The sequence below is a fragment of the Musa acuminata genome, chromosome BXJ3-6 (assembly GCF_036884655.1).
Source record: "Musa acuminata AAA Group cultivar baxijiao chromosome BXJ3-6, Cavendish_Baxijiao_AAA, whole genome shotgun sequence".
Lineage (NCBI taxonomy): Eukaryota > Viridiplantae > Streptophyta > Magnoliopsida > Zingiberales > Musaceae > Musa > Musa acuminata.
Window position 1 is genome coordinate 40,781,484 of NC_088354.1, and position 20,024 is coordinate 40,801,507.

The 20,024-nt window shown below is 40.5% G+C and overlaps 2 protein-coding genes across 2 annotated transcripts; one reads left to right on the top strand and one right to left on the bottom strand.

The window, feature by feature from the left end:
- Positions 1-6,466: 6,466 nt before the first annotated feature.
- LOC135640665 (protein SMAX1-LIKE 3-like) lies at positions 6,467-9,925 on the bottom strand. The gene is made up of 3 exons (XM_065155347.1): positions 8,545-9,925; positions 7,825-8,059; positions 6,467-7,742 (listed from the first exon to the last, which is right to left on the bottom strand). The coding sequence occupies exons 1-3, from the start codon at positions 9,747-9,749 to the stop codon at positions 6,600-6,602; spliced, it is 2,583 nt and encodes an 860-aa protein (XP_065011419.1). The 5' UTR covers positions 9,750-9,925; the 3' UTR covers positions 6,467-6,599.
- A 5,397-nt stretch (positions 9,926-15,322) lies between these two features.
- On the top strand, positions 15,323-16,848 carry LOC103990038 (B3 domain-containing protein Os11g0156000). Its single transcript, XM_009409060.3, has 3 exons — positions 15,323-16,160; positions 16,247-16,420; positions 16,532-16,848. Exons 1-2 carry the CDS (start codon positions 15,434-15,436, stop codon positions 16,405-16,407), a joined length of 888 nt encoding a protein of 295 aa, XP_009407335.2. The 5' UTR covers positions 15,323-15,433; the 3' UTR covers positions 16,408-16,420; positions 16,532-16,848.
- The last annotated feature ends 3,176 nt before the right edge of the window (positions 16,849-20,024 follow it).

The window sequence follows — 20,024 nt, forward strand, 5'->3', positions numbered from 1 at the left end:
GTAGTTGACCAGTCCACCTCCTCATCTTAAGAAACTTGGATTTAAAATGAAAAAGATCGTAAAAAGAAAGTAAAAAAGCTCACTGCCTTGCTTCCTACAACTGAAGCATGCATCATCGCCTTGGTTCCTCCAAATCATCACTTTCAAATGATGATATCGCCAAAAAACAGGGATATGATCTCTATCGGATAGACTAGCAATCATTGCAGATTGCAGAGCTCCCGGATCCAAGAATTCTCTTACTTCCATGCAGCCAATCTCACATGAAAGATTAACGAGGGTAAAGAAAAAGGAAAAGGCCGGATGGAGACTCTTACCGAAAGATAGGCCAATTAATGCAGGCTTCGTTTTACTAAAGACTGGAAAAGTTGATAGAGGTGGAGACTCTGTATGCTTATCTTTTGCAGATGCCAACAAGATGTTCTTTCCTTGAGCTAAAACGGAAGGTTTGGCAGCTTGTCTTCTCATAGACTGTCTGCATGCTTATCTTTTGAACCGGTTAGATCTACTGATGTTCTCAACATGGTATAACAGTTACAATATTCTTTGTCAGAATGCATTCCACGCTGTGATTTTCGAGACACTGCCTTTGATTTTGATGCTGAAAGTATTGTCCACTGTTTATCTTTAAAGAGCATATGAATGCTCCAACGTAGTAACATATTGTAATTAAAATAGCCGACGAGATGAGCTGAAATAAACTTTCCTTCATGCATGGCTTCTCTTTTAGTTTAGGAGGTACGAGTTTCAGAGCTAAGTAAAACAGTGAAGGAGAGGATCATTAGCTTTGGACGAAGTAATTGGTCTCATCATCAGTATGTTCCGATTCATATAAACTCGATCGATCATATATCCAGTTATCGTTTATTACTTATCTGTCCGTTAAAGCCACCATGCATGGCTTTAGTGACGTCTTACTTTATCTCGGGGCAAAGCTCGAGGCCTTCGCCTTTCGTGTCGCCATGAATGCTACCAAGTATAAAAGCCTTGCCCTATAGCCAATGGAAGATTTTAAGCCCCTTCAACCCTAACAGGAGCCTTCTGGTACATGAAATATTGGAGCCCCAAAAGGGCCAAAAAAAAGGGGTGAAACGACAACAATGTGGTCTCCTCCAAATATTTTACGTGATCCAAGACGCATGCATCTTCTCTTTTTCCTCACATTGGCCCCGTCGTGAATCAATCCAACGGAACATGTCTCCACAGTACGACAATTCATGAAGAATGACAGCTTAGAGGAGATAGATAATTAACAAAGAAGAAAGACGATGCTCACAGAACCAAGTACAGTTGCCTACCAACAAAAGCCTAGCGAAGCATCTAGCTATCCTTGTCGTAAACTAATCCAAAGAAGGCCTGCGCATTTTAGAGATGGTTTATATTCTTTCCGAGCTGGAAAGACCGACATGGTTGCCATTTTGCTGGATGTCACAAATAGATTACAGGACTGCAGTACGAACATTTTAATAGCCACTGAAGCAATTAAAAGGCGCACTGACATCGCTGATTCGAGTAATAATGAAAGATGAGATATTTTACCTGGGACAATTGAAGGATGGCTTCCGGACAAGGATTCATCTCCAACTTCTTCTTTATCCGAAAAAGATAACGATGCTTTCGGCTGAACACCAACAAGACACAAAAGTAGCAGCTGCAGTGTGTTGGTGGCATTCGAATTCTCTTGATATAAGCTCGCAAACAAAGCAGTGATAAACTTAGGTTGGCGCATTGCCAGTAGTAGGACATAAAGAATGAGAAGTTGATGCGGCCTCTCTGGTGGTGACATGTCGAGGAATTTGCTACACGGGATAGTTTAGTGTAGCGGACACCTAAATATGCTTGCTTTAATTGAATCATTTGATTTTATCTTGAGGCTCTTCTTTATGCTAGATAGGAACAAACACTGGGATACCCTAATGTACCCTGAAGGCTTCTCTAGCCTTTAGCTTCTGATGCTTTCCTGTGCCTCGTGCAAAGTTTGGCTATTGCTTTGGCTATCGACCAGTTGGTTTGAGAAGCATCTTTGAACTTTTAGGTGGTCTTATGCTGAGGAAAATGATTCTGTAGCCTTGACGCAGCATACTGTTCTAATATTGTGTGTGGGGGAAAAACCTCGTTTTGGCATCGAACTGTTACTAGCAGATATTAGGGTAAGGGTTGGAGGAGGAGGAGAGAGTTAAACATTACAAGTGAACTTTCGGAAAAAAAATCTTCTTCTTTTTTTTTGTTGAAATTTTCTCAAAAATATCCTCATTTCTAAAATTACTATATATATATATATATATATATATATATATATATATATATATATATATATATATATATATTGTGAAATATTCTTAATTTGATGGACTGGTCCATAAGGTAAACTAATCCACTGGCATTGTTCTTATATTATGGTATAATATTTTTAGCAATGTCAGAAAATACTGTAACATAAATAGTATGCAATGTTTTTGTATAAACTTTGTAATAACACTGTGTTTAACAAAGGATAAAAGTAACAACACTATGTTATAATATATTCAGTGATATAAAAAAAATACTATAACACAATACAAAAATATTGTAATATAATATTTTCATATTACGTTGTGATGTTTTTCTGATATTGTTAAAAATACTATAATGCATTGTATTATAGTTCACAAGCTTCAGTAGGACAAAATCGTGCGGGTATGCCCATCGCTCAAAGCGGACAATTGCTCACGAGCCTACGGGCCGCACCAATGACCGACTGACCAAATAGTCCATTATCATATTGGCGCTAGAAGGAGGGTCCGATGCCTGTACCTCGGCTATGAGCCCTTAGCTCTACTACGGGAGGGAGCACTGATAAGATCATTTAGTTTCATATTGGTTGATGAGTATGGGAATCAGGACTTATAAGTCTGTCAGGTCTTCCTTACCCTCAGAGGTGCCTTTTGGAGTTCACATGTTCCAGAAGGATAAAATTGTGTGGGAATACTCATCATTAAAAACGGACAATTCCTCACGAGTCTGCAGGACGTATCAATGATCGACTGACCAAATGATCCGACTAATGTAATAGTCAAATCATCCGACTAATTATTCTATATATTTCATGTTGCAACATTGATTATGAATATGAATCCACCACTCGTGTAACGTATTAGTCGATTCGGCTTTTGTCGATGCGTTTGGATGACGACTGCACCACAGCGGGCAAGTCTGTGGCCATAAAGCTGTTACGATCACCTCCTTGGATATGACTTGTTATGCCCCAGACAACGAGGCGAGCGAATTTGATGCTTTCGAGGTACACAAAGAAGAGTTGTTTATGTTACGACCAAGCTTTGCATCTTGTGGAGAATGAACCCTATCTCTGTACTACTTTTCTCTCGTGAAATCATGATATATATGTATGTATATATATTTCTAACCCCCAAAGTTTCTTGCATTTCACTTCAAATACAACGCATGCAATCTTGGTTCGTTTCTGAACTTAATTATTCTCTTTTCTTACCTTTTTTACAAGTAAATCCGCGGCTCACTCACAAACACATATAAAGTTCTTTTGCTTTATTTATTGGCACAATATGCACCACGATGAAAGAGAACAAAAGTGGCCTCAAACTTCACCCTTTTCAAGATCGAAGACGAGGGAGAATTATGTTAACATTTGGGACTTCAATATAAAAAAAAGAAAAGAAAAGAACAGACAGGATAAGCATGCGAAAGGGGAGGCCACATATGACATGTCCACTACTTTTAAAGCACTGATCTTTTGGAAAGCCAACACTGACCAAACAATTCTCTTCTTCCCACTTGGTTTTAGACGTAGCCTCCTCGTCCGGTGCTCTACGAGAACGGAGACTGTTGAGCCTCGTCAACAGGAGTCTATTGATACGTCGAGTTCTAATTAGATTAGCTACACACTTTATATATATTTTTTTTCCCATCAAATGATTGGCGACATAAAAAAGAACTGTATTCCATGCAATCCACTTAATCATCCACTTGCATTCAGGGAGAGTGCGCATGAGAGAGAGAGAGAGAGAGAGAGAGAGAGAGGAGCGTAGATTATTATCTTTTTAGGATTCTTAAAGCACCAACTTTAAGGTCTAAAGACTAGATGCTTAACTTTAATCTATTCCATGGCCTCAGCTGCTTTCCGGGGATGAGAATGTTGGGTTATTGAATCTAAAGCAGAGAAAAGAAAGGGATTCCTTTCCAAATCGAATCACCAAAACATCAAAAGTAGTGCCCTTTTCATATTTTCCAAGGAAGATCGTGCTTTTGCCTTCGAAAGCGACTCTTCTTTGCGTAACCCTCAAGTGGAGTCCTCTTGTGCATCCGTTCCACTATCTTTCGTTTTCGGTGATGCGCGTACACAATCCTGCAATCGATTCCGATCACCGTTCAAATCTAAGTCGAACCATAATCGAATTGATTAAGAACTAAAATCGAATCGGATTGATGGTTCAGTGGTTCCAATCCATTTAGAAACAGATTATGACGATTTAATTCCAATTCCAATTGTTTGGATTCGATTCTAAACCAGTCAAAAAAAAAATTAAAATTAAAAACCTAAATATTCGAACATATCCTTTTAACAATTAATTGGAGAAAAAAATTCTAAAAATTAAAATTAAAATTAAAATACACGATTCAAGTTTACCGAAATCCAAACCATCGATTCCTGAACTATAATCAAAATGGTCTAAGGTCAATTTATTTTTATTTATTTTAAATTTAAATTTGGTAGAAACATAATCGATCCAATTGATGGACAATCAATCCTTCAATCGAAGCTGAAATCATGTAGAATCGATCTATTTTTATTTCATATATAATAAAAGCAAAATTATTAATTCTGATTCTAAATCAGGATAAGACTATTGATAATCATTTTATTATTATTATTATTTGGAGTGTGAAAGTGGACAATCTCATAAGATGAAGCTCCTGCTTTGGTTGCATTCAAGTAAAGATCCTATAGTGAGGAAAAACCGATATGATGGATCGATTGAAAGTACAGTGAACCCACTTATGGCCATCTTCTTTCTCGTGCAAACTGGGTGGTGCAGAAATAGACAGCCGAATGCTTCTCGCTTTGCTGAAACGCGGCAATGCTTTTGATCCTTATGCAACACCCACTAAGGAAACAACTTCTTTTGTCAAAGCTTACAAATCGAGTCTACAGGACATACTCAAATATTCTGGGGATCTTTTGCAGGATTGAGTGTCCTGTGCTAATCATTATTGCTTCCACTGTCGGATTGAGTTTTAGGTTTTTCTTCTTGTGTAAAAAGAAGATTTCTTTATGTCTCACACTAACTCTCCATGTTTAAGATTTATGGTGATTATTTATTATACGGTATGAGAGATTTTTTTATTTCAAAACAATTTCTTAAAAAAGCAAAATTGATGCCATATTATTGTTTATATTATGACTGGCGGAAACAATATTCTCAGTTTACAAATCTATGTTGATGAGCCCATTTTTAACTCTACCAGTGAGGATTTACTTCCATCCTTTGCCAAGAATTAACGTTCTTCTTAGAGATTCAGATCAAATGGTTGAAAGTTGAGATTCATATAAGCCAAACTAAGCACATTCCAAATGAAAACCATAAAGTAGATTAGCGCTTCACTAAATTAGACTTTTCGTGAGTAGTAGCTTTGAGGGCAGGGATTCATTATGATGCAAAGCTTTAGGTGGACCCACAGGTATAATAAACAAGTCAGCGTAGAAGATTCATTCATACAAGACGAAGTATAAACAAGTCATACCTAATCTTTCCAAAAGCAATGGGGGTGGACCCACAGGTGTGTCCATGTCGAAGCGCGATCACCTAAATAAAGCAAGTCCATTGGTGGCAGATCCAAGTCAAGAAGAAGGGGAACCCTACTACTTGGATTTGAATGGACTCCTCATCCCACTTGGATTAGATAGGAGTATTAGCCCTCTTTGCATTGTAGAAGAATTACACAACTATTTTATGCAAATGGGAGATGAATAATAGTTCACCCACTGACTTGTAAGGTTGATTTTAATTCACTGGACAGCCTTAATTCTTTCAACAATAAATGTGGTTAAAGATCTATAAATTATGAATTTTGGAGAATATATTAGAAATTATGAATTGTATCCCTCTTTTCTGTTTTTGTTTTTCTCACTTCCAGTTTTATAATCTTTTATCGTAAAAAAAAAAAAAGAAAATCTGATACGAGTATTTTATCCTAAATGATTTACTTCATAATTTAATTAAAATGTATCGGTTAGTGCATTATATATCATAATAATTTTTTGAATTTGATTAAATAGTTTATCGGAAATGAATGGAAATTAATTTTTTTACCTTTAGGAGAGAGGTTAAAACACAATTTTCAGAAAGGCTATAACATATTATTAAGTATTTACTAAAGATAAAAACTTGGTTTAGAGAGGAGGTCAAATACTATGAGATGGTCAATATAATCCCAAGAGAACTCGTAATTACTTACACAAAGATAACTACTAATATACAATCTTCCCCTACATGCAAACGTAACCTAAACACCATAGCTTTTGGTTCCTCTCATTCAAAGAAAAATATCGAACATATATCTCAAGATCTGAATAAACAAACAAATTATATTTCCTCAGGCAACTTAAAGAAGAACGCCCGGTCCACAGATTCAATCACCCCGGCATTGTCAAAGGTCCCGAGATCTATGTCGCCTGCGGCACAAACATTTAAATCTATCGAATGGCACGTATCCACATCCTCGGATGCTTCTTGCTTCTCGTCTTCGGCCTCGGCCTTCTGCTTAACTAGAGGCGAGCAAGCCCTTGACCGGGAATCGAAGCTTTCACAGCTCAAGATGACGATAGCATCAGAAAGACCAACTTCCTCACCACCGTAGCTCTGTAGCCTCCCTCCCTCCATGGCTCTCTTGATGCTCGCTAGAGTGTAGTAATCTACCTGCTCGATGTCTTCCATCGTGATAACACGGTGTGGGTTCTCGCGTAGGGCTTCAAAGAGGCAGTCGAGATAGCTACGACTGGCTTCTGCTCTCGACCTTTTATTCCGAGGGTCTTCGGTGGAGTCGGACCGTGTCGACGACAAGTTACCGAGTCCAACCGTGATGAGGTTGGTGTAAGAACCAAAGACGAGTCTGGCGAGCTCTCTAGCTATCCTCTCCTTGCCTGCGGTGTCACTTCCTTGAAAGAACAGCCACGTCTCCTCCTTTCTCTCTGAAGGCTTCCGCTTATCTTTCCTTCTTATCAATCCCGACCTGCACTGGAGGATGGTACTCGCGATCTCAGGTATTATATCCTGCTGCCAGCTGACCTTTCTCTCCAGTGCATTGCAGAGGGCCTTTAGGTTCTCGGCATTGAGCGCCTTGAATCTGGAAAGGAACTCCATCTCCATGGTACCACTCGAAGAATTTGAGTTAGGGTTTGACTGGGGGTAAACACATGGTAAGATCGGCAATGTTTGCCCTGCATTCTCTCGATCGTTGATTCTTGAATTATGTTCAGGTTCCTCGTCAACAGCTTCTGCCACCAAGATGTGTCCTCTAGATGGGTGTTTTGCCCCGAGAGATAGAGTCCAAGGTTGGTGGCTCTGTTGCAAGCTGGGAATGTGATGACCGTACGTGCAGATGGAAGACGAAGATGGAGAAACTGAAGAGCAATTAGTTGTTATCTCAGATCTATGAGTACTGGTTTTATGGGATGAACCGCAGATGGAGTTCCATTTCCCGCATAGATCTTTTAGTCGGAGACAGCCCTGGAAGAGGAGAGAGAAAGGCATCTATCATTCGTATCTACTGTCTTAAGTCAAAAATAATATCAATCACGGATTAGATTACCTGATCGACGTTGTTTGCTCTGCTGTTCTCTTCTTTATATCTTTTGAGCCAAGAAGGTAAGCTTGAGGATATCGAACCGTGGCTACCACAAGAAGGGTTGCGCAAGATTTCAACTTCAGCTTCAAAATTGATAGAAGAATCGGCGCAGCACGCGAGATGACTTCCTATTTCATCTTCTGCCGGAGGCACAAGTTGCGCAGCTCCACCAATTTTGCTTCTCATTTGGTTTAGATCACTGAGGAAAAATTGGATACAGTACTTGAGTTAGACAAAAAGGGTACCTATGTATATAAATTTACTCAAAAAAGTGTGAATTATCGAGACATTTTTTTCTCCATCTATGTTTTCTGGAACAAGTGATTCTTCATTAAAAGAAAAAGACACTGCCCACTGTTTTGTTCTGGTGGATAAAATCCCATTTGCGATGAAAGAAATTAAGAAGAACATAAAGAGAATGAAGGAAAAAATTTCAGGCATCCAACTTTTGTAGTGTCAAAAGAAATGACTAGTGATTAAACTTTTAAAAGATTTAGAAGAAAACACATCCTGTATGCAAAAGATTAAATTGCTAGTGTGATAGTTGTTTAATCTAATCTCGAAATTAGAGAACAATCTAATTAAGGATAATAACTACTGAGTAACAAATGATTATTCTGGATGTTGACGAGTATGGCATTGCAATATATATACAGTGAAATCATAGAGAACATGATGATGTACCTGTCACAGTCGAGGCTTAATCCTAAGCCTCCTGCAGGAATTTGAAGAGGCTGAAGGCCCCAGAGAGTCTCCAATGAAGGGTTCCCAATCCGACATCTCATGTAGGTCTGATATGTTGCGGCCGACACGAGGCAAAGCCTCTCATTACTATTTGCTCCCTCGAATCCACCACAGATCAAGTTCCTAATCTCCATGATTACATGCTCCAAAGGACAATAATAAGTTCTTCCCTTCTCCCCACGAACAATTCTGGACTCGGCAGCCCAGTTGAGATCCTTCAAGTACAAGACAACCCCTCTCTCCACGCAGCAACTCTTCACGAAGCACCTCAGCTCCCCAATCTTCTGATCAACCTCCTCCAATGGCATATGCTTAAACGAGAGGAGAGGGAGTGTTATGAACTGTACGTCCCTTAAACCCTCAGGCACCTCTTTTTTGTCCACTTTATCTATCACTGCTCCAACGACAGCCTCTGCGGTAGCCAAGCACTCTCCCACTATCACGATCTTCCTCCGCCTCCCGCTGACCAAAGTGTCAACGACACTCATCACATCCTCGTTCTTCACTTGAAGCAGAGACCTCGTTTTGGTCTTTTGTGGGGTGGTGAGGTGAGTGGCGGAGTCCTTGGGCTTGCCAGGACTACGGGTGGGAGAAGCGGATGCACATATCTCCATGGATACGGCTTGCTCCACATTGCTCTTAACTTGAGTACTGGAGAAGCCAGCCTCTCTCATGACTCTACTCACGCTTGGGTCGTCGAGGATGGAGATGATGAGTTGCTCGAGCTCGATCTTGACCGCAAGCAGCGGCTGCTGCTGGCTTTCGATGGATCCGCGGCGCTGGTGGGCCTGAGCTCTCTTGAAGGCCGCTACGAGGGCGTTGGAGAGGGACGGAGGGTGGTGGTGGTGGTGGTGGAGATGGGTTTGGGTGGGACCGAGGATGGGAGTGGATAAAGAGGAGGCCGGCAGGCGATTGAGGGCAACGTTGAAACAAAGCTCCAGAGCCTTGCACTGCAGCGGGTGGGAGTGCGACCGGAGGCAGGCGGCACGGAGGAGGCCGGTGGAAGACGAAAGCATGGTGTTGGCCACATGGAGGGGCGTCACCTGTGCATGTCCTCGCCGTCGAGCTAGGTTTATGGCTTGCTTCACAACAGCTGCTGCTTCCGGGGTCAAGGCTTGTTGCACAGCGCAACCACCTGCTCTCATCTTCTGGAGATGTGCTTCTCTCTCTCTTCCTCGTTGTTGTTGTTGTTGTTGCTGCAGCGATGGATGGTAGTAGGTGAAGAAAGAAGGATCAAACAAGTGGTTGTGGGGTGTTTATCATGATGGAATTCATGGACCTTTAGAAGACATAGATGAGAAAGAATGGGTTGGAGATGGGAACTGGGGATTGTTGGAGAATATATGAGAGGGCTTTGGAAAGGGAGTGGGGGAGTGTAGTTAGGTTGTCAACCTGCTTTAATCTATGACTATGAAGCTTATGTGGATGTGAGAGAATGAGGCAGTGTTGGGGATGTCTGTGTATGCGGAAGTGGTTATCTACTTTTTATGCTTTCCTGTCTAAGTTAATCTGCTTTACGGGGTGGAGAGTGATATCCGCCGGCTTTGAACTGTGCTTTTCTTGTAGGGGAGGTTAAATCGGGGGGTCCAAAGTCGATTTTGTAGTGGAAACTGCACTGCATGTGTTGACGAGCACTGCATCCAAAGGGACACCACCTTTTCTCCATTTCCATGTATATGCATATCCAAAAAAGAAAAAAACATACGTAAAAAAGAAAAAAATTATATTATTAAAGATTACGAATCTTGATCGAATATCTTAAAGATTCATTTCTATATATGAATCAAATCATAAATTGAGCTCTTCCCACATTTGTAACCATACATAAGCCATTTACCTAATGGAGAGAGACTCTTCATCTGTACATACATAAGCTGTAGCGTCATTCGCCAACACAATTCACGTCAAAGCAGTCTTTTTCCACAAAAATATTCCCACCAAATTACTCATCAACAACCGAACCTTTAGAAGACTGTTGCCGAAGCAAATCATAAAAGTACAACAAAATGATATGGAAACAAGTAAAGAAGAAACATGCTGGATTTACTTGAACAGTAGCAGAACAGGAGATGTTGACTCTATTTCCCACCACAGTTTGGACACTTGTTGAGCAAGACTGAAACACATCTCTTCACACGAGCAAACGACGCAACACTACCACATCCTGTTGCTAAAATGATGAGTCTTACACCGACAAATGAGGTTGGGGTGGCATTACAGAGAGGCCAGAAACACTTTGACGAAGTGGAAAAAGGGATTCCTTTTGCTTCTTTTTCGACGGGAAGCTGGATTGCCGACAACAATGATTTTGCATGAATGAATGGGTGGGTCATCTGAAGTGGGTCTGTGACCGCCCATCTTTTGATGGATGGGTCCTCTTAAATGACATGGACTTCTTTTTTCGAACATATGGTCTGCTCTGACCTCAAAGAATCGGGAACTGCGTACGGCTCCCCCCCTTACCCTGATGACTCAAAGAACAAGGAATAAAGTCATCACCTTATGGATATCACCACCCCCATTAATTCCATAAAGGTCTGCCTTTTCCCCTTCCACATCTCTCCCCCCCCTCCCTCCCTCCCTCCCTCTCTCTTTCCATAAAAGCTTAGTAACTGAGTTGAACTTCCACTGACGACTGCGGCACAAATAACTGGTTTAGCTGAACGAATGATCGTAAACTCCTCTTAATCAAACATACCGTAGAGACGTTTTCGTTATGCATTTGGCTTTTCTTTGACAACCAAAACGTACTGTAAAGATGCATAGTTTGAATAGATTCTTAACTTGTTAGGGGCAGCATCGAATGGTCCTCCTTAGCGTGCCTTTCTTTGCATGGAAAGCAGAGCTCCACCATCTCCTTTGGTTTTTTCCTCGCCTTCCTACCAAGATCACTCTGCATTCCCCAATCATATTACTTTGTTGGTTGTATCACTAGAACCCACAACCAAGCAGACCGCGAAGATAAAGAGAGTAAAAAGAAGTTTGACCATCTACCCATCCGAAAGAAAGAGATGACCATCGAATGTATTCATACGTCGCTACCTTCTTATTTTCACCGGCAGGAGAAAGGGAAGAGAAGAAGATGGAAGAATCTAATTCTTTATAAAGTTCCACATGTAGACGCAAGTACAAAGAAAGGTAAAGCAAATTAAAGAAGCACTTAAGGCCATGCATCATCAGTCCCATTCTTGCATTGATTTCAGAACATGTTTGGCGGATGCACATCTGCCGGTGAAGAGAAATGCAACCGTCTCCTGCAGCTCTAAATGCTGAAAGGCTTATGTGCAATGGGTTGTTCTTTTGAAACCAGTCATGGCCACAGTCAAAAGCTTGGTCTAAGATGGTCCAAAAGATACAAAGGACAGCTCTAATAATTAGAAAGGCAAAGGTACTGTGGAACGCAACAAAAGTGAAGTGGTGTTGGAAGGAAGAAAATGCAGTGCAACATAAAGTAAATAAATAAATAAATAAAAGAAATTCTTTCTCCAAACTTATCCATCGATCACCATATAATAAAAATCGAAGAAACCACTCGAATGCATGCTAAAAGTGAAAAGAAGTGAAGTGCAACTTGTACCTTGCTATCTTTCCTTTGTTTTGCGATGGAACCACTTCATGTGTCTTCAAAGTAAAGAAAGCACCGTCATAAAGCCGCAATACGGGCATTATCTGCCCTAAAGATCTCCTCATTTTAATGCGGTCTACAGTACGAGGCCATGTGGGAGGAAAAGAACAACCATTTGCAATGACTTATGCTGGGGTTTTTTTTGCTTAAATTAATGTTATATTGTTCCTGCATAATCATATTTCTTTTTCGCAATCAAATGTGCTCTTCAGTTTAGGTTAGTAAAAACTTTGATACCTTTTCAAAAACAAAAATCTCATATGGATGAATTTACTTTTAATTCTCATGTGTCTTTTGATCGAAGTAGTACATTCGTTAAATCCTTATAAATTAATTTTATATTTTTATCCACCTTCAATATACACTTAAATCAAAATATAATTATAATTGATATAAATAGAGTTTTTATGAAGCCTTTTAATCTTTTTTTTGGGATGCATGTTCGTAATAAAAATCACAAACACATCATATATTGTTGAATGGTTCCTTTAATTATTAATTTCCCTTTTCCAATTACAGTCTAAAATTTGTTCCATTAGTAATTCAATTTCTTGTTTTCATATGTTAACCTTGATTGAATTAAAATTAAGATACTTGTTTAAATATAAAGAAAGGATCTTATTTCCTCATAGGTTCCTGATCCTACAGGCCATCCTTAGATAAATTATAGGGCCTTTGATGGGCCTTCGTCTTATTGGGCCTAAGCAGCACAGGGCCTAAGCACCACGAGGCTGGGCCACACCGGCGAAATCGTCCAAGATCTGATAGATCTAATTCTTTAAAAGTAGATGTTGGGCGAATTTTCTGATTTTTTTTAGATCATACCGCATTTTATAGCTAAACCTATCTTGCGGATGAAAGAAATAGGTTTCGTATTAGCTTCTTCCAATCAATTTTCCGAATAAGTATGGTAGTATTTTGATCAAAAGATTCCAAAAGTCGTAGTATGTCAGATGAAATCTAGTGCTGAAAGGACAAAAAGACAACACAGATAGATAGAGGCCTGTTAGGCCGTACCCCATGTTTTAGGCAACACATGTGAAAAGAACTACAATACAAATCTATGACGGCTATTCCAATAATGCCCGAATAAGCTTCGGAGAACTCCATCTCCAGCCGTGTATTTTGGCATGGCTTAAGGGTCCCCCTCACTTCCAGCCTAAAGTTGGAATCGATGCAGCAACCACAAACCATGGGAAATATAACAAGTAGAAAGAGAATAAACATTCTTGCATTCTTACCTCGTGTCGCCAAGTAATTAGACAGCTCGGGGTCTGTTTTCTTATCTTGCTCAGAACAGAACACTCTGCTGCTCCAGCATAGCGGAATCACTAGTCTTATCGATGCAGACTTACCCATCCGCGATCCTGTCTCACATGCATCTGCAACTTCCAAGAGCTGGAAGCGGTGATGCCTCCTATTGTGGAACCAGGCAGGTGGGTGATGAGTGGTTGCAATAGATCAGCTCTCCCAAGTCCTACATCAGTGAGGAGCAAAGCTGGAGCCGTGGCCAGGCGTGAGTACACCTCCTAGAGGACACAACACTTGGACTGTTCTCCTGAGCAGGTGGCCTAACAACTACTTGCATCGAGACCTTATAAGTTCCAATTCCAAAGTACTTGTGAGCTGCACCTTTACCACAACCGATGACTTAACAATGCAGGCTCACCAACATGAGCGTGTTGTCCCTTGAGACCAGCAATCCTCTATATATGTATGCTCGTGTCAGCTATCCCAAGGGGGACAAATCACTCCTACTGTCATACTGACCTCAGTCCATATGGGTGTTGGTTGGTCTTACAAGGATCGACACACTGTTAGTCGATAGTGAGCAGGTAGAAGTGGCAGCGACTCTCCTGGTTTGGTCCGTCTGCTCTAAATTTGTCGCTATGGGTTAGCGATTGTGTGACTGCCTTCTCTCTCAGCTTAGCCAACGCTGCCGAATCTGTCTATTGTGACTGTTCCAGCAGGGTTTTGTGGGGGAAAAAAGTTATGCAAAATGCAGTCAGATTCATCCGAAAGCATGCCTGCATTCAACACTATTTTGCTAGGTTATGTTGGCGTAGAGAGTTCAAATCCCTACAAATCGTTGCACCCTTCTGGAACTAAAAGAACATTAAAGTTGGAAAAGACGAAGAGTCGAGCACCACTTGCATGCATCCTGTGGAAGAGGCGTGGGCGGATCAAGACGCCTGGAATTAAAGAAAAAGAACACTTGCATGTGTTTCATCCGTCTCCTATAATAAATACTAAGCACCACGAAAGGTTCACTCAGTCATGTGCAGTTCGAAAGAAGTTAGGGGGCAGGCTAAGTAGAACGAGGTAGGCTTGCCCAAAAACCTACCTACGAGGGTGCCGACCACATGGGTTGCACTACCAGACGACGGTGAAAAGGAGAACACATAAACGCATCATGAGAGAGAGAAGAGAGTCGAAGGAATTGAGTGACGTCAGCAGGACAAGGTTTCTTTGAGACAAATCTTATCTCCAAACTCAGTTGAGGAAATCTATGGCTTTCTTATCCTTTTCAACAGTACTATTATGAACAGTTAAATTTGGACAAAAAAAGATAACCAAAAAAAAAAAAAAAATCACCCGACTTGATGATAAATATACACACACACACACACATGCAATATTGACAAAAGTCCACTGTGTGGGTAGATTTGCTATAGATAGAATCTGCAGAAAAGTTGATCCTGACCAAAACTTAGGCCTTCCTACATATTATTCCTCTTGACGTGCACTTGTGGATCTTTGTAGTCAGAAGTAAAAGCACCGAGTTCAGTGTTGGTTTCGTGGTCATACACCGAACCGGTAAATACGGAGGGCCAAATTGGGTTCACGGTCGATTCAATGTCGCAAGAAGATGATGAGCATCCGTCGGAGAGACAGCAGGTAAGATATAATAAACCAAACCCAATTCTAATGATTGAAATGTATGTAACCAAACCGGCCACATGGAATGGAATCGCTCGGTCTCGTCCTGTATGGTTCTGAAAAAGCCACAACGGCAGCACTCGCTCCTTTAAAGTAGCAGCATGCACAACCTGATCATTCCTTATCACTTGATAATGTAGGGAGCTACAGAGACTTGATTCTTCCTGTCCGCCTTCGTCTTGATAATGTACCTCTGTTGTGTCGCAGCTCATCGAATTAGGCCCCCTCTCCCCGAATCCAAATTCTATATTTTAATCGAATTAGATGTTAATTTGTGTCATTGAGATTTATTCTGCTACTGTGAGACGCATATTTTTCTACAAGCTTCTCTGCAGCAACTACAACACTCTCGTCGTCTCCCATATATACCAACTTCCCGTGCTCTTCTTTCCCCCTCCCCCTCGCTTCTGCTTCGTTTCTAACATGTCCATGAACCCCCTAGCGCGACATCATCCGCAAGCTTGGACTTGGGAGGAGTCTCCCATGATCAACCCACGCCAGTACTTCCATTACACGTACCGAGTAGGGCAGGAAGGAGTCGAGCATGAGAGGGAGCATATGTTTGAGAAGCCCCTGACTCCAAGCGACGTAGGCAAACTCAACAGATTGGTCATACCGAAACAGCACGCTGAGAAGTACTTCCCCCTCGACGGCGACTCGGGCGAGAAAGGCCATCTTTTGAGTTTCGAGGACGAGTCTGGCAAGCCATGGCGGTTCCGCTACTCGTACTGGACCAGTAGCCAGAGCTACGTGCTGACCAAGGGCTGGAGCGGCTTTGTCAAGGAAAAGAGGCTCGATGCTGGCGACGTCGTCTTCTTCGAGCGTCTTCGGCACCGCGGCGACCGGTTCTACATTAGTTGCAGGCGGCGCAGTGAAGATGAGAGCCCACCGGCAGCTTGCACTTTGACCATGGCCAACGCGGCAGCTCCGTGGATCCCCATGTGCTACACGGCGAGAGCTTCATCGACCACGAGACTCGCTCTTCGCGCAGGTAGGATTTTGCTGCATTGCGGCACCATTTAGTGCCAAGTGACTGATTCACATGCTGATAGATTGGCGAAACGCATCCGTTTACAGATGACGAGGTTGATGTAGTGAGAAGCAAGGCGATGGGACGTCCGACTCACTCTAAGCGTTTGAGATTGTTTGGCGTCAATTTAGACTGCGTGCCGGAGCTAGAGACGCAGTTGGTTCTTGCCCCAGAAACAGGGCAACTTCATGCCCACCAAAACCTCTAGATATCAACTGCAGGTTGCCAATTCATCCGTCTCCTAAGAGGACGAAGAATGCTACTTATTTCTGATTCTTGTTGCTTAACGTAGTACATTTTGCTCTGAAACTAGTTTGTGGTTGCATGCTTAGGAGTAGATGGATGAGGGAGGATGTTGTGGAGGAAGTGAAGTGGAAGAGAGATGAGGAGATCCGAGGCCATGTTCCCAAACTCCACCAACCTACCCTCCCCTCTCCCAAGTGACGTTTTGGGTTGACTCGACCACCCTGTACGGGCCCTGTCGGTCGATGTCCTCATGGATGGGATACTACTTACCGGGTGAGATCTCAGGAAACATCAGATCGAAAGGAAACAGCAGCAGTACCTCTAGATAACCTTAGCCAATGTTCTTATATTTGTAATCCTCTCAAAAAGAAAGAAAAAGAAGGAAGAGATCATCTTGTGGTAATTGATTTTTGCTGTCATTTACTTTCTTATCATTTCACACTCGCAGTAGAATGTAAGAGGATAGGATGAACACAGACGCGACTCCTTGCGGAATCATATCATAGAGATCACAAGAAAACGATCGTATGGTGACGAAAGGTGTCGTCCTTAGAATTATCAAATGAACTCAGCGGCATGACATAACAGTAAAAGCGTGCAGATCATAAGAAAAGCGAAGTGGGAAGAGACGTCAGGATACATTTGAAGGACAAATATGACAAGGACACGACGATGAGCAAACGATGCAGTAGGAAATGATGGAGATGATCATGCATCAGATGAGAGGTCCACTCCGCGGAAAATGAATCCATTGAGGGCCTACAAAATGCCTCCCACTATATGCTCCCATCTCCATCTTTTCTTTGACAAGTCACTGCCATCATCAACCTAACCTGTAGCATGGTCCAACCATGATGGCTGCTGCCCTCATGTGAGGTCTCTTCTTTTCTTCACCCTCCCTCCCTCCCTCCCTCAAATTATTCCTCCTTTCTGTGTGACTGCAAAGCTTCCCAACCAGCTTTTTGCGAATGAGTGTCCATGCTTTTTGGAAAAGAGACAAGGAAATTATCTTTATTTATGATTCATTCTCAACAAAGAGATTTTTATTTTTCTTAACATAAAAAAGGCATAAAAAGAATAATTTAAAAGAATCAAGCTCTCAAATACAAACTAGATAAAAGTTAATATATTTCATGGAAATATAATAACTTGTATCTCATGGTAACTTGGCTTTTATCAATCATGTATCAGATGTCAAGTTCTAGAATTGTCCAACACTTGGATGCGGTGTTCGATCTATTACTTCCCATGACTTATATCTCATGGCTTGATGTCGAGGATTATTCATTGACCCATAAATTATTGGTCGTGATAATTGTAGCGGGCTGTCGGGATTTTAATGATGGGCTCGAATTTATGTGATTTGGGTTGCGGCTCACCCAACCGGAGTTCGCACCTGTCCGTCCACTTAGCAAGCCGTGGGCTATTAGTTCAGAATTGGATCGATTAGGCTTCTTTGGGTGTGGATGGGCAGTCGTTTAGGTGTTTCGAGTGTGATCGAATCTCCTTTGGTTTGATTTGGGTTCGGACTCACGTTTCGGATGTTGATTTGTTCGAGAATGAGTTCGTGCATTGTGTTTCACACTTCGAACAACGTTGTAGAGATAGAACGGAAGTTATTTTCATGATTCTTGAGTTTCTAAAGATCCTTTGTATGAATGCAAAATTATTTTTATTTTTCATTTAGAGAGCGATCTATCTATCGGTCGAGAAACTCAAAAAGATCGGGTTGATATCGATGATTCTAATTTATATTCTAGTGGTCCGATACATCTAGAATTCAGATTTAATCTAAGTTTAACTTTCATGCTCATCATATGTCCGAGACTAAAAAGACAAGAGATTCGGATGGATTGAGATGGAATAAAAAGTTTTATTGCGGCAGCAATTATTCTTCTTTAAGAGACTGTGAAAGAGAACTCTAAGACAAGTGGTTGACCTCATCCACTGGCTCGGATAAGAGGTGTCTTCAGCCTAATCTTTGGAGCCCCGTCTCGTCAATGGCGTCCATCGTTAGTGCTCGAGGAGAGCATCCATTTGGTTGGCTATTTGCATGATCTTCCACTGCGGAACTAAACGTGATGGCCATTTGGTTGGCTTTCCACATCAACACAAGGTATTTCTCCATTTTGTACCTAATCATGCAAAACATGTGTTTTAATATTAGTTATATTATCGACAACAGTACATCAAAATCTATCTATTCGATTGGGATATTGACTCGGAGTCAATTGAGTCATATTTTATGTCTATCTTTGAACGATTTGGAAAAATATCAACTCATGCAAAACATATGTTTTAATATTAGTTATATTATTGATAATTATTATGTTAAAAATCTAATTGTTCAATTGAGATGTTGACTCGGAATCAATTGAGTCATATTATGTTCTTGCCTTTGAAGAGGGCATACTCGACATAATCGCTTTAATACTTAATTCGGTCAAAGGAATGAGGTGTTTGCAAAATATTAAGAGTGTTAGAGTTGAATTATTAAAAAAGCTAAAAATATTATGTAGGAGAACATGCATGAGGAGGCTCTTACACCGTTACGCTTATAGATATGTATTGATGCTAGGGATGATTACATACATCTCTTGACCCTGTTGAATTTGTTAGACATACAACAACTATGATGTTGTTAATAATGTCAATAAGACGAGGATATATTAGCAATATATAGTAAAAATAAATATTAGGAATGAATCATCGATAAGTATTAGTCGTGTGACGTCAAAATATTAACAACATGACTGCTGAGATATCAAATACATGCCCAATGAAATGAAAGTGTTAATCATATCATTATTTTTCTATCAACAATTAATGTACTAAATCTAACACGTATTCTTGATATGATAATGCCATCATCAATTGGATTATTAAATTTTATAATATTCCTTTCGTATGTATAAAATTTGACTTGATATGATAATATCATCACCTAGATTATTATATTATACAATATTCCTTGTGGATAATGAAAAGATAAAAAGTTGATAGACTTTGACCGTGCCACTATAAGATTTAGCTATACTTAGTTTAATGAAATCCTTTGATGAATCATGCGACCACTAAAGGTAAGACTCTCTTAATCTTTGTTTTATATCTCATACAGATAAATATCTTTGTATACTTATGATCTTTGATTTGTCAAACAAAAATTTTAATATGTCATAATTTTATGATTATGATATAAAAAACATATAATGATATGATTTCCGCCAACGAGGAGAACATTAGCATAATACTAATCTTGCATGTGATGATTTCAAACTTTCTTCAAGGTAGTGTCTTATTTTGCCCATGTTATCGGTGGAGAGTTCATGATTGTGGACCTTGAGAGAAGCATCATCTAAAGGAGGATTTATTAATACTAATTGTTAGTAATATGATAATAATTGTTAGTATAAAAATCATCCTTATACTTCTGTTATACAAAAAAAAAATCCTAAATGCGAAAATTTGAGATCAAATAACATAATATCAAATTTACGATGAATGTCTTTCGATATCATTCAGAAAACTTTTATCTGATCTATGGATGCACAGTCATCAGATTTAAAAGTTATAGAGATG